General features: G+C 39.1%; 1 protein-coding gene across 4 annotated transcripts in view; it reads right to left on the reverse strand.

Annotated features, from left to right (window-relative positions):
• Window positions 1-14,210, reverse strand: part of CDKAL1 (CDKAL1 threonylcarbamoyladenosine tRNA methylthiotransferase) — a 227,974-nt gene that overhangs the window by 45,723 nt on the left and 168,041 nt on the right. For all 4 annotated transcript variants that reach the window (XR_014170558.1, XM_081919253.1, XM_081919252.1 and 1 more), the window contains 2 exons: window positions 9,058-9,238; window positions 6,450-6,512 (listed from right to left, as the gene is read on the reverse strand). Coding sequence is in view for 3 of the 4 variants with exons in the window: in XM_081919253.1 (XP_081775379.1) it covers window positions 6,450-6,512; window positions 9,058-9,238 (244 nt within the window). In the remaining variant the exon portion in view is untranslated. The remainder of the gene's footprint in view (window positions 1-6,449; window positions 6,513-9,057; window positions 9,239-14,210) is intronic.

Here is a 14,210-nt window from a genome sequence, read left to right on the forward strand (position 1 = left end):
TGCAATTACAGACACCAGCCATGTGGAAGGATCTGTGATGGAGAGCTTGCTGTTCTCAAGAGGAGGGACAGGAGCACCATTTCCCTTCAAAAAGCTCTTCTTTCTCAGTTTTGTGCAGACACCAAATCCATTTGTGGGACATCACAAAAACATAGGAAAAGCATTTTGCAAATGTTAAGCACAACTGAGGAAAAATGTACTAGGTTGCTCATAGATGTGCATCTCTGTTACTACCCGAAATGAGGGGGCAGGGAGGAAGAGAGGCCCAACACTATATTTCACCCAAGAATTAGTAAACATCCCTCTGTTAAGAAAACCTCTGCCCTCTTTAAAAATAAAGTATCAAATACAAAAGTTTCTACAGTTTGTTCCAAGTTTCTTTGTTTGTTCATATAACTTTTGTTATATTACTAAACAATTAGCCAAAATACACATTTAGGTGAAAAAACTCAAGCCCACACAATTATGGTTATTTCTAAGCTATTTAGTTGAAAGTAGTTTGTGTATTCAATATATCTGGCAATGCTGCAATCTTGCAAGTACCTAAGATGACTTTCTGATTTGATAAACTAGCCCTGAACAACAGCATGATGCATATATAGGTGAAGGACTAAAACCACACACCCTAGATTCTTCTATTAAGCTAATCTATTATCTTTATCAACACATTCTGCCCAATCTGCTTTTCTGAAACAGACACTCAGAAGCAAGATAACACCTCATCAGCTATTTTATATTCCAGGAGTTCAAGGGACAAGACTGAGAGCCTTCTAAGTTCCAGGGGTTGCCCTTTGGATAGACACATCTCTAAAGAGACAGAAGTAAAGAAGTGCCACGCATTAAAAATGAAAATGAGAAAATATACTCCGATTAACTCTTGATCTTTTAATGTGTTATTGTTATGTTGCTCAGGATACAATAAGACACTTGGGAATTTTATTTCTCTTAGGACATCAAAAACAAGCAAACATGGTCTAGCCCTGCAAAAAAGGCCCAAGAAGCACTAGCCAAAACAATATAATGGTGCATGTTCACCTGGATTGTATTTTATAAAGATGCAATCTCCCATATGGGCAGTTTTTCTGTTTTCCTGCCAAAGCACGGTCCTAAAGATGAAAGCTGCAGAGGTTATCTCAACCCTAGTATATTATGTCTTAATGCCTTTAAGAAAATGTTTCCTTGCAACATATAAGGAGGCTGTAATAAATTTCTTATTTCAGTAAGAATGCCTTTGTGAACAGACTACTGTTCACTGCCTGATAAAAAGAACTGGCTCCTATAACATCTCTCATTCTCTTGATATAAAACAAAAAAGCTCTTCTCACATGCAACACATGAAGATGTCTTTTGAACTGGAACAGAAGAAACTGAGAAAACAAAATAGCTCAAGAACAACTTGACATGGACTTCTAACAACATAAAGGGATAATGCTGGACTGCATCTGAAAGGAATCATAATGCCAAAGGTGAGGTGGAAAGCGATGTGCTTGGGCACACAATTCTGTATAGTCTGGGTAATGTTCAGGGGTGTATGGGGTGTGTCAGGTGCCAGTGGGTCTGAGCCCTGTGATCAGGAAGGAGGTTCTTGCATGTGCTGTAGAGGAAAGTGAGGGGCAGATGGGACTTATCAATCTGGGAAGGTAGCCCATGTAGAAGAAGGAAAACTCTTCACTTAAACTCTTCACTTAAACCCCCACTGCCTTGTAGGATATCTTTGGGAGAAGAAAAGGCTAAGGAGTCAACTCTACACAAATCTGCAGTCTCTAAGGCGGTTGGATGGCACCTTGTACACCTCCTTCCTGCAGCCAAGCTGGTGCCAAACATATTGCTCTGCTTTTCTTTGATCCACATCAGTAAGGCCAAGAGGAAGGTCTTGTTGACTGGGCAGCCTGGGACCTCCATACACACTGCCCAGCCCTGCACCCTGGAGAGCTCACTTTAGTGCTGCTAATGCAGTGGTTTGACTTCACCTTTGGAGGCACTCCACTGTCTCTCGAGAGAAGACAGATGCCAACAATAACATGGGTCATGTCCATCTTAAGGAGTGCCTTTACCTTGGTCAGTTTCATGGAAACTGACATCAGTTCCCTGGTGAAGGATCCTTATTCATATTACATGCTAGAAAGACCAAGGAAAAAAATGAATATAATGCTCTCAAGCTAATGAAACAATGAAATACTATCTTAAACCCAATATTGGTTTTATAAGCAGGGAAGATCCGATCAGTGCCTTTGTAGCTTAAATGAAATATATCTCGTTTTAGATCCTCAGCCTCCCTACTTCTGCAATCAATCAGCTGAAGAAAATTCTCAATTTAGAACTATTCCACATCATGCAGAAATACTTCAAAAATGCTGAAAGAAGTCTCATCAGTTTTAGTCAATTGTCAGCTATGACATCTGTTTCTCTACAGGGTTTTCAACAGGCTCCTGGAGCTTGAGTTAACCTCTGCCTTTTTTTGTTTGTTTTAAGACAACCACTGTGCCCCTGAAGAACGTCCTCTGAACTCTTAACAATAAAGATATACCACAAGAATCACAAAAGCAAAATCACAAAACTATTCACAAAGCCAGGGACCAAAAAAAAAGAAGAGGAAAATGTCTATCACCCATCAAGTGCTTTCAGATGTCACAAAAATAACAAAGAAGCTCCACGGTCAGTGAAGAGACAGCTTCCCACCCCTAATCTTGAGCCAATACTAAAAATAAGGGCCTATGCTTATTATTATTTGTTAAATTTACACTGCTCCTTTCCACCCAATGCTCAAAGCAGCTAACTATGCAAATGCAATGAAATATAATAAACACAATTTAGTACAAAGTAAAAACATGGAAAGAAGATAGCTAAAACAGTAACACAACCACCAGGAAAAACCAATACCTAGCAGCCAAATGTCTGCCTAAAAATGTTTTTGTCTGCTAGCAGAAGGCTGTCAGCGATGGCAAGTAGTTCCAAAGTCTGGGGGCCGCTATCAAGAAGGCATTTGCTCCTAAGGATATATGATCTATGACAAACAGGTGCAGAAATTCCTTGGACATTTCTCTTCCCCACTTTTAGTATGCGCTGTTATCCTCATGGATAACAATAATATTTCCCTGGGGTGTCTTTGGTAAGGATAACAGACTAGACAGAATTTGAAACACAGCCTCTGCCTTTCTATAGCCACTCCATTCCTCCAACTTTCTCAATGGCTTTCTACTCCTCTCTCTCTCTCTCTCTCTCTCTCTCTCTCTCTCTCTCTCTCTCTCTCTCTCTCTCTCTGAACAAAGTGGGAATGGAAGTCCTACGTACCGGACTACAGAAACTCCCAAGAGACAAATTTCTAAATGCAAACAGGGAAATACCCTGCAGCTATGAGGATATACATATACTATGCAATTATTACATCTTACGGTTGGTATTGCATGCGGAAATATTTCTAGCACCGTCCAAAACACTTTGGCTCTAATTCAGAGTCTTGTGAGCACACCCTGGGTTTTGATGTCCTTTCTAACTCAGTAGCCTCACCAAAACCACAAATAAACTATACTAAAAGCAGTTTGAAATTGTGCTAGGGAAAGCAAGGAGAGAAAGGCACACCCTCCCTTCAAAGATTAGGATTTTGTTGGATTATAGCCATGATGTGGAAATAAGCTCCGCTAAAGTCACTGTAACTAGCTTACTTCCAAGAAATGTAAGAAATTACACTTTAAAAATGGAATCTGTGGAAAATATTAGGAGCTAAAAATATGTGAAGTAAATTAACTTGCTAGGCTGCCACAAGGCAGCTGCATCAATGTATTGAATTACAGAAACTGTAACCTAAAAAATTTAATGTGATGTGAACATGATTAGGTTACAGCAAATGTTTAAACTAAAAAACAATAGCAGAGGGTTGGTATATTGAAGCTGCTTTGCAGGGGAATGGGAGCTGGAATGCAGAATGACAAAAGGAAAATGGAGTGTTTCAGGTGAACACACAGCAAGATATAAATGTACAGTGTACTGTGTTGAGATGATTTGGGACATAAGAACACAGCCTTTTCATCTTGCTGCACTTCTCTTATTTTTCTACCTCCATTCCTCCCAACAAACCCTTACACAAGCCTGTGATCTTAAAAAAACTATTTGCCACTTGATTCTTCAACTTTTGTTATTTATAAAAGGCCCTAAAACAGAGATCAAAAGAAAAGTCTTAAGAATTCATATTCCTTTTCCACACCTCCTGATGAGTCATTAGTAAAATAAGTGCATAAACTCACAACTGAAGTCAAAAACAGTTGAGGATACTTTGGTATAGCGCCACAAAGGATATGTGCAAGGAGGCAACAGAGGTTACAAATGGCCCAGTTCCAATAAGAGTGCTAATAAAAGAATAATGGAATTTTCTTGTACTGTGAATGGAGAAAAAAAACCCCTGTGCCACCAGGGAATTTAGACAAGGGGGAAAATATCAAAGCTTCACCTCTTCAGTTGGTTCTCTTTATTATATCTTAATTGATCTACTATTACATTTAACTTCAACAGTTCCATATCACAAAACTCCCTTCAGAACTCATAGTTGTCAATCTTTTTTTAAAAAAAACCATTAATCAATTTACACAAGCTTTACCATTTGAAGCATGATGCCTATGATTGCACAGCAAAAAAAGAGCACTTGGATGAATTATTTAGCTAAAAACATTTCACAATTACACCTTTACACCTATATATTACACAATTACACCTATATAAGCACAAATACTGCTTATATATCATTTTACATATGCCTCTCTTTCTGTGTGTCCTGCTTTTTCAAGGAGATTTATGTACCCAAAATTCCAGAAGACAGTATTAATAATAAAACAAATTAAAACTTCTAAAACCTACTCCTACAAAATTAATAAGCCAGCAGTCATAACACATTTAATTATGAGCTCAAAATGTAAAAATCTACAAACCAACAATTAAAAGGAACAGATGGGGTAGGTCTCACTCTCTGCTGCCTGGCCCACCACGGTCGAGGTGTGGCTATAGTTTAAGCCCTTCCTGCACACCACAAAGCAGCCTCCAGTTCTCCCTCCATCCAGCCACTAAAACTGTAGAGCAGAGCTTTCCAAACTGTGTGTCGCAACACGTTAGTGTGGTGGCTGCAGTGTGTAGGTGTGTCACACGAACGCTCCCAATGCTCCTCCCGGGACTGGAAAGGGGTTAGTTTAACCTCCGATTTGCTAGTAAAATTGAATTATTGTGTCGCAAAATGATGCATGTCTAAAAAGTGTGTCACCCGCATGGAAAGCTCTGCTGTAGAGGGTGGGTAGAGAAGGGAGGGGATGGAAAGAAAGCACAGAAGAGCTACAGAGGTGAGAAAAGAGAAAAGAAAGTGGGAAACAAGGTAGGGCTCTAGCACATTGGGTTCATAGGGAGCCCAGTGAGAAACCACAGTACATGACCAGCCAGTGGGAGGAACCATCCTAGACAGATGACTGTCCTCCTTATCAAATTCATTTAAAAACCTAAATTACCAAAATTGTGATAAACATGTCATTGCTACCTGACAGGGCCGTATTGTTATCTGTTTTTTCAGATGGCTACCACTAGCTACCTTGAACCATGCTCTTGCTTTTGCCTATTCAAGACAATGTTGATAGACAGGTAACAGTGATTTCTGAGACTCTTCTGCAGTTGTGAACAGTAGTGTAGGGTGTGTCATTATTCCCTCCACTCAGGATGATGTGACTGCCCACATACACTGTTAGAGAGATGGGAAGGATCTGTGCTGGAAATGGATTCCCCATAAAGCAGTAGGTGCATTCATTACAGTGGGTTAACATCCACATTTTACAGTTTGAGAATCAGTTTTAGACACATAAAGAAAGCCAAGTGCTTGAATTATTCCAACACACAGCTGTTCAATTACGGCTGGTGCAGAGGAGGAACGCAAAAGGCCTCCCCATGGAAACTTCACCAAAGGGTACAAATACTAGCTAGAGGAGTATAAAAGAAAATAACCTTCTCAGAATGGTGCTGATTGACATAAGATCCACTGCTGTTGGTCTGAAAATGTGCAGAGCAAAATGTATCAAGACCCCACTGATCTCTAATGACCTAATTCAAATTAAACTACACCAAGGAATGGGAGGAAAGGGAAAACCCACAGGTGGTCCTAACAGAGAATCAGTGGTGTTTTATTCATGCAAGTAGGCAAAATGATTCATCAGAGTCAATGACTGGCTGGTCTAGGTAAACAGGATAGCCCTAAACTCCAACCAAAGGTAAGGGGTGGTTTTTTTTTTACACAGTAGGTACGTAGCTCTATCCTCAAAGATTGATCCTAGCAGTACCATGTCCCCGAGCAACAAGAACCACCCCCCAAGGTCACCACAGGGGTTGAACTGGTTGTACATCCTTTAGTAGCTTAAAGGGTGTGTATACCATCATCATTAGCAGAGTAGTATTACTGACAAAAAAAATCTGCAATTTATTTTTACCTTGTGATCATATGGGTTGTACGAGTGAAACAATCTTGACAATTCTTTCGTTCTCTGTTTTTTCTGTAGAAAAACAAGGAAACGTAGCATTATAGAACTGAAAAACTAAATTATTACATGTTGGATGAAGCCGTAGGAAACCTATTTTTATCCCAGCACTATTTGACTGCAAATCAAAAATATGCTTCATTCACATGTTAGTGCTCAGGTTGGAAAGCTCCTTTTTAATAGTTTCATGTTGTGGAAATCAGAACTTTTCCACCAAGTTTTTTATTGCTGCTGTATCTATGTTGTGATTAATGCAATGAATGAATTGACTGTGGCAATCCTACTGTAAGTTTACACTGATTACTGTTAAACAACTTTTTGAAACATGTGCAAGCATGTGACAGCAAGAAACAACACAGAGGATTATGTGTGTTTAAGATGTCCACAACTTCACTGGTTACAGTGCACACAGTTTAGTGTAGGGTAGGCTGAGGATACCATCACTGGGCAGCTAAACTATACTTGCCAATGTCCTAGTTCCAGCCTACGGGCCCACCATGGTACTCAGGCAAATTCAGAGTACGGCAGCCTACCAACTAGCCAAACTGAGGGTGTGGGGAGAAAGCAGTACCCCAAAACCTTACAGGAATTCCCTCAGGATGCCCATCTCCCACTTAACTCCACCATGGATGCTGCCAAGCTCCTCTCCCACTTGTGACAAGGTTGTGACAGGTTCTCGACAACTGCTGTGAGGAAGGCAAAATCTGCTGAGAGCCAGGCCCAATTATACCTTTAGATAAACTTCCTCCTTGCAGCAAGCCTCAGTACATAGCTGTGTACACCAACATAACTTCAAATCAAGAATAAAATGAAGGTGGGCGAGCAGGTATGTTGTTGACAGCCATGCTGCAGCTGCAAGGTGGTCCTGTATTTATAGCAGCTGATTGGCTTTTAGAAGTGAGGCCTACGCAGAACCCTGTGCTAACCTGATGCCAGATACCCTCTTTCAAACCCTGTGGGGCACAAACTGGCATCAAGGTGGGAATCTGGAACCTGCAGGAATAGATTCTGTGCCAACTGTATAAAGACAGATGTCCTCATGTCCTGATTTCACTGACATGCGTGGAAGCGGGCTTCCATGAGTATATCCTTAGCTGGATGGAGGCCAACAGGTTCAAATGGGTGCAATAAACATGAGTTCTGAAATAAATCCAGCAACTGGGGCTGCATGTACATAGAAAACTTTTAAAAGCTGAAATCTCACTAATAACACGTTTGAACTGTCCTTCAACCAGCCTGTTCCTCTTACCAAACAGCTGATTTGCAGAAATTCAGCTTTTAAAAAGGCTTATGTACACACAGCCCCAGCTACTCTGTGATGGACTGGAGCCAGAAAATGGATTAATTTCAGTTAAGGGATTGTTAGAGAGCAGAGTTCCCATCATCACAGAACATTTTCTGCCAGTCTATTATGCCACTGAGATTATGTGATAGTGCCTCAAGTTCACAGGGGTGGTCTAAGACAACTTTCATGCTATATACCAAATGCTAAGTGTTAATAAGCCAACTTTTTCTCAGTTTTGTGAAAGACTGTCCCTGGATGGATGAAACACAAATTAAACTCACTAAAATAATGCACATTAATATTAACTGACACTATCGTTTTTAGCTTTGAAAGCTTTGGGACCAAAAGCAATTTAAAAAAACAGCAACCCACAAACTCCTCTCTGTATGAATTAAAATAGAGTTGATGCCATCTTGTTCAATTAAATTACTTCCCACATTAAAAGGAACCCAGAGGAATGAGCAACAAGGTTGATAAACACAAAGTGGTTGCATAATTTTCTGACCAGATATAAGCACGCTCCTGAAAACCCCAAAGTTATAAACAATATTTGCAAAATTCCTAATAGATTTTAATGTAGAGGTTGAAAGGTGATGTACTATTTTACAATGCTATGCGATCATGGGGGATATTTATGAAGCAGGCCTCCACAGATCAGAAGAATGTAACATGCAAATCTGACCTTTGATATATACTAAGATTAATATAATTTGACTTATTATATCTAGCAAAGGATTATAGTGGACATGTATGAAAGTATTGGTCTGCATAACAAATCTTCAAAAATGTAGAAAAGGTGTGTGGGTGTGGGAAGTATACCTCCAATCTCTTTATAATTATTAGATTCTTACCAGGAACACAGTTTAGAAAGAGGCAAAATTAGATCCAAAATTGTGCAAGTGGAACTCTATTCACACAACATAACTTTGCCACCTCCTTTCAATTTCCTTATTTCTCTCTGTAAATCCCTACCTTTTCCTGTGTATGATTTTGTTAACTTGTTTTAATACTTAATATGAAATTAAATGATTAGAAAACATACTCACTGAAACAGGATGATGGCTGGCAATAACACAAGTTTGAATTGAATGAGGCCAGTGAAACTAAACTCTAATCACTTCCTCAATCTCCTGCAAAAATGAAACTCCTAAGTAAAGTAATAATAACAATTTTTAAAAATTCCTGGTATCTACTGACCCATGTATACACATCTTAACATCTCACATAAGATGAGCTGTCCTTTAAAGATGGGGAGGAGGGAGAAGGATCACTTACTACTTGGGCTGGAACTTGATGCATTTTTGCAGCAGGAGTCCCAGGGCGTGGGTAAAACTGGTTAATAAAAAGACTTGGAAACTTGTACTCTTCTACAAGCTTCATGGTTTCTTGAAAATCTTCATCTGTTTCCCCTGGAAACCCACAAATGATGTCTGTGGCAATTGTTATTCCAGGCACTCTGAAACGAATGAAAGCAAGAAGTGTTAAGCTGAAGACTGGACATATTAGCTTCTTCCCCTAGCAAAATATTAGGCATTTAGCGTGTTGCATAACATACACTGCATTTACCTATGGAAACTGACAACCATTAAATATAGCTTTATATAAGGAAAAGCCCAAACTACAAAATTCAACTAGCTTAACTGTCATGGTTTCTCTCCAATACACCCATAAATTTTAGTTCTGCAAGGAAGCTTAGAATTTCTAAGAGATCATTCTCGGCATGATACAAAAAACTAAAATTCTCAGGGTTCTTTCAGGGAAGCCGTAACAAACCATTTTATATTTGCAGCATAGATGTCTGTCCAGAGACCAAGGAAGAGGTTAGGAAGGTATCATTTTTGAAAGCGAATGACCAGCTAGACTACAATACTTCAGGGCATATCTCCGCAGCAATTTCCAGGTCCGCAGCAATTTCCAGGGCTTCCAGGCTAGCCAGACTCATCGGAGGCACACTGGAAGAGACTGGGACCTTTCTAACCCATGCTGTTGATGGTAAGCCATTTGTGTGGATGGTATGCTGAATACTGGAATATTCCCCTTCTAGGGTATGGAGTGTGGACTACCAAGGGGATGTGGCAATTGTGCAATGTCAGCACATCCAAAAATGCACACTGACATATACTGAGAATATTTTTGAGCTCTTCCAGGATTTGCATAAATATGTACTCCAAAATTATAATACAGAAACATTCTGAATTCTGTCCTTGCTTCACATGGGAAAGATTTGCAGCTCTGACAGGCTTAAATGAGGCAAGCTATACGACTCTACAAATGAATGGCAAGTAGCACTGTCTGACATCTCGAAGATTAATAAGATGCACATTATATTTGACAAAAAGCAGTTACAGTTTAGTTATACCAGTCATTTTAATGACACAGCTGGCATTAGCTAAAGCATGTGATACCTACAGCATTGGTAATGACATCCACTGCATGCGTATTTCCCAGTTTCTATGGGAACGTGAATGGTAAGTTTCAGTCATGCTAGATTCAGTGAAATGTCCATGACATGTGTTCCATCCAAGAAAAAAAACCCAAAAACCTTCTCTGATTGACATGGAATAATTTTGGTGCTAATATGGAAATTAAAAACTAATGCATTTCCCTCCCTAAATGTTTCTTTCCAAACAAAATGAAAACTTGGATAAAGAAGAGCAGCAGGCCTGACCTAAATCATAAGATCCCTATGGTTCTCCTAACATTCTTATAGACAATAACACAAACACATTTTAAAAGTAAAAAGGGTGTACAAAATCAGTAATTCATAAAAGAAAAATGAAATTACTCCAATCCTCTTTTTTCTTGACCGATTTTTAAAATTATGATTTATTATTGTTTTTTCTCAGAAAACAATTATTATTTTTTCTCAGAAAAAATAAGGAGCTGTTGGGGTATTGCATTCTAATTTGCAAGCTTAAAACAATCCCAGGGGCCTGAAATTATTTCCAGTATGTTCATATTGAGCACCTATTCCAAAACCAAATTCAAAAAAGCACTGTGCAAAAAAAGAATTTGCCAGCAGACCCATGTCTGAGCTGCATAACTTCAGATTGCAATAATAATATTGAATGACCAAATGCTCATCCTTATAAAAACAACCTCTTCAAATAGAAATCAGTCTGTCAAGGAAACGTTGTTCCTCCCTCACTTTTGGGTGAGAACCCACCCAAAATTGCATGAAATCTTGCACGCTCTATAAGATCTTGCCCAAACCGAAGTGACTGGTTCTCACCTCTAACGCCCTAACCTGCATGGGACCAGGGTATCTTTAGTATTGCTTCCATTCATATAAATGGACCTGAGCTTTACCATCTGGGATGGAGGCAGCATTCAGAAAATGATTCTTGGTGAAAGGATACAAATATGCATTGAGTGTCACCCTTTCATTTGCTAGCTATCTGAGGGTATAAATCAAACATCTACACCAAAAGCTATCTATATATTCCTATTGTGCCATGTAGTATACAAGTAAATGAAAAAGCACAAACAGATGTTTAGAAACTAGGGCTTGACACATCTTTAAGAAAAGCCTAAATGAAAGCTACCCCTGGCTGGTATAACAGTGTCACAAAATACTTTGTAGCAGCAGAAAATAAAATCATTCGGATCCATACTGAAAAACAAAAAATATAAATTCAGTATGCGGTATTCAAGGAAGTTTTACTAGAATAAAACTACTGAAATAAATGGACCTAACTTATCCTTGCTCTGTAATTGAAATGTGTCTACTGTGAGTAAAACAAAGTTGAATACCACCCAGTTTAAGGAAGTTCCTTTTTAAAATGCCAGTTATTGTGTGTTCTATTATAAGTTCATTATTTAAGCCTTCTGTTTGGATTACTTTTAACAAACTCAAATCTGTTGATGATGTTCATACTTCCAATAAATACATCAGCAGGAGGCTCCTCACAGGCAGGACACCTGCTAACATCTTTTATTCATGTACATGCTCCCGGTGCAGAACAATTACATTGTTTCATATATTGTAAAATGTATTCTATAAGCAGCTGATATATTACTGCAGCCTACTCTGTCAGGCACTTTCCTTTGTGCTCTAGTTGCACCGAAGTACAAAATGACTTTTCACTGTTGCATTTCCTTTTAAAAGTCTGTAATGACAACACACTGCAACACTCTACAAACAGTGAATATTTTAAAATGCAAATACGTCTTTCAGGCTTTTAAAAAATGCAATTTGCTTCCATTGCTTCATATACCAGAGGGGAGAACAAGAGATGGCAATGCTTTCCTACACACATCAGGTCACAGTAACTAGAGCTTGGGTTCTGAGAGGTGCCCACCCACTCCACAAATCAGTGTTTTGTCAAGGCTTTTCATCTCTTCTCCTTTTAACTCTTGTGGCACACTACTACCACCTAATTCCCAGAAAGAAGACTTCCTCATCTAAGCTCTTGGCTACTCGCTCCCATCAGACGTAACCTTTGACACACACTGGCTGAACTCAGGAACAGAGGAAGCAAAAATTGCAGCAATCCAAGATTTAAAGAGAAGTGGGCTACTGCAAATATACAAGCGTTCAAGCACAACCTTCAATGGGTAATCTTTGTTTTAATCACCATTACTCTCAGATTTTCAGCATCCTGACTATGAACATTTTCATTAACCTACCGCCTGAAGTACTGAGCTGCCCCCTTCCAGAAACATGTCGTACTGTGTGTTATTTGAATGAGCCACTATCAAGTAATTCATCATCCGATAACTTTCCACAGCGTGTTTGACATACAGTATATGCTTGGTAAATTTCCTATTTATATCATGCCAAGTGGTAGGAAGAATTTATTTCCCATCCTATGAATAAATGTTAAATATCAACACATTATAAATACTACAAAACAGGCAGAAAGGACTCTTCTGCAGAATATTTTTTGAATAGAGGAAATAAGTGGACAATTCAGATTTAGGCAGCAATTGATACATTTGATTATAAACTGAGATATCATAAGTTCCTTTGGCTTTTTCCTTCTAGGCTTATTGACATGTTGGCATCTATCTATCTATCTATCTATCTATCTATCTGTCTGTCTGTCTGTCTGTCTAACAGAACCCTCTGCTTTAATTGCATGCTGAGTGAATTGAGTCTTCTTTCTGTTTCCGTAACAGTAGTGGAGGCTTCTCGGTAAGCAGAAGTAGCCTAAATGCTTTTTCCTCCCAACTTTCATCATTGATTTCTTTGAAGGCACAATTTCAGTTTGGAGCCCCATTTGGGCTTACTTATCCTTAAACAGTCTACACTTGCCATACAAATGAAACCCTGTACAAAACTTCATTAAAGATTTATAACTTCAGATCATTACTGTTTTATGACTTTAAAATGAGAGACTTAAGACAAAAGCTCAACATCCTTAAACTTCATTTCCATTAAATCTCTAATAAATACCATCTGGTGTGTACTTTGGGGATATAATACACGTCAAAAACTCAGCCACATTATGAGAACCAGCACCAAGTTTATCTGAAATGCATATTTGAACAGATGTGTTTAAATTACATCTCCTTCTATGCACATGCATAAATTCAGAGCAAGCGTGTGTTGATTTAAAATGCATAAAAATGGGATTTGGAGATGCATCACAAGTGAATGGCATCTCAATGGATCAAGGCTCACATTACTAAAGGTCATTACTAAAACTAAGGTTTGCATTTATTAAGAGTTGCATCGGGGAAATGATCATGAGAACTGGCTTAACATTTGCTGCATGATAGCAGTCACTGAGAACTGTCAGCTAATTTTCTGTTATATCTCCACATTTAGTTTTCAGCACCATGGCTAAATATTATTTGCTCCACTAAAACAGGAGACAAAATTATTTAGCTGTAAGCTGCTCAATCTGGCTTTAAACAGCTGCTTATGCCAGTTTGGCATAAAAGCAGAAATTCCTTGCATTTGGCATGGTGATTTCAGAAGACGGAGTCCCAACAACATGAATGTCATTCTCTCAAAACCAGTTTCAAGCTACCATTATAAAATGGCATGTTCAGTAAGGAAAACTTGTCCGGATGGTTCAACAATTCATGCACAGAGCAGTGCTGACGTGTAGAGATATGGACTTGGAATGGGAAGACTTGTTTAATTCTTCACTCAGCCATGCAGCTTTTGGGGTGGTGTTGGGCAATTCAAGATTTCATAGCTTAAAACTCCTCACTGGATTTGTGTGTGACCAACCTCATCTAGCCTTGCCCCTTTGCCAAAGCCACTTACCCCTTCACATCTTACTGAAGCCCCTCCCTCCCTCTCTACACTCCTTACCAAAATCACTCTTTCCCTTAGACATAATCAAACCTCTGCTTGCTGGCCTGGGCCACATGCCTGTCTGTGCTGCATGGTTGTTCGTTTTTTAGCTTCGGCCACATGCCAGCCTGTCTACAACTCCAGTTCCCTACTCCTCACATTCCTGCTCTGACGGCTT

The sequence above is a fragment of the Podarcis melisellensis genome (genome assembly GCF_964234715.1).
Source record: "Podarcis melisellensis genome assembly, chromosome: 7".
Taxonomy (NCBI): domain Eukaryota; kingdom Metazoa; phylum Chordata; class Lepidosauria; order Squamata; family Lacertidae; genus Podarcis; species Podarcis melisellensis.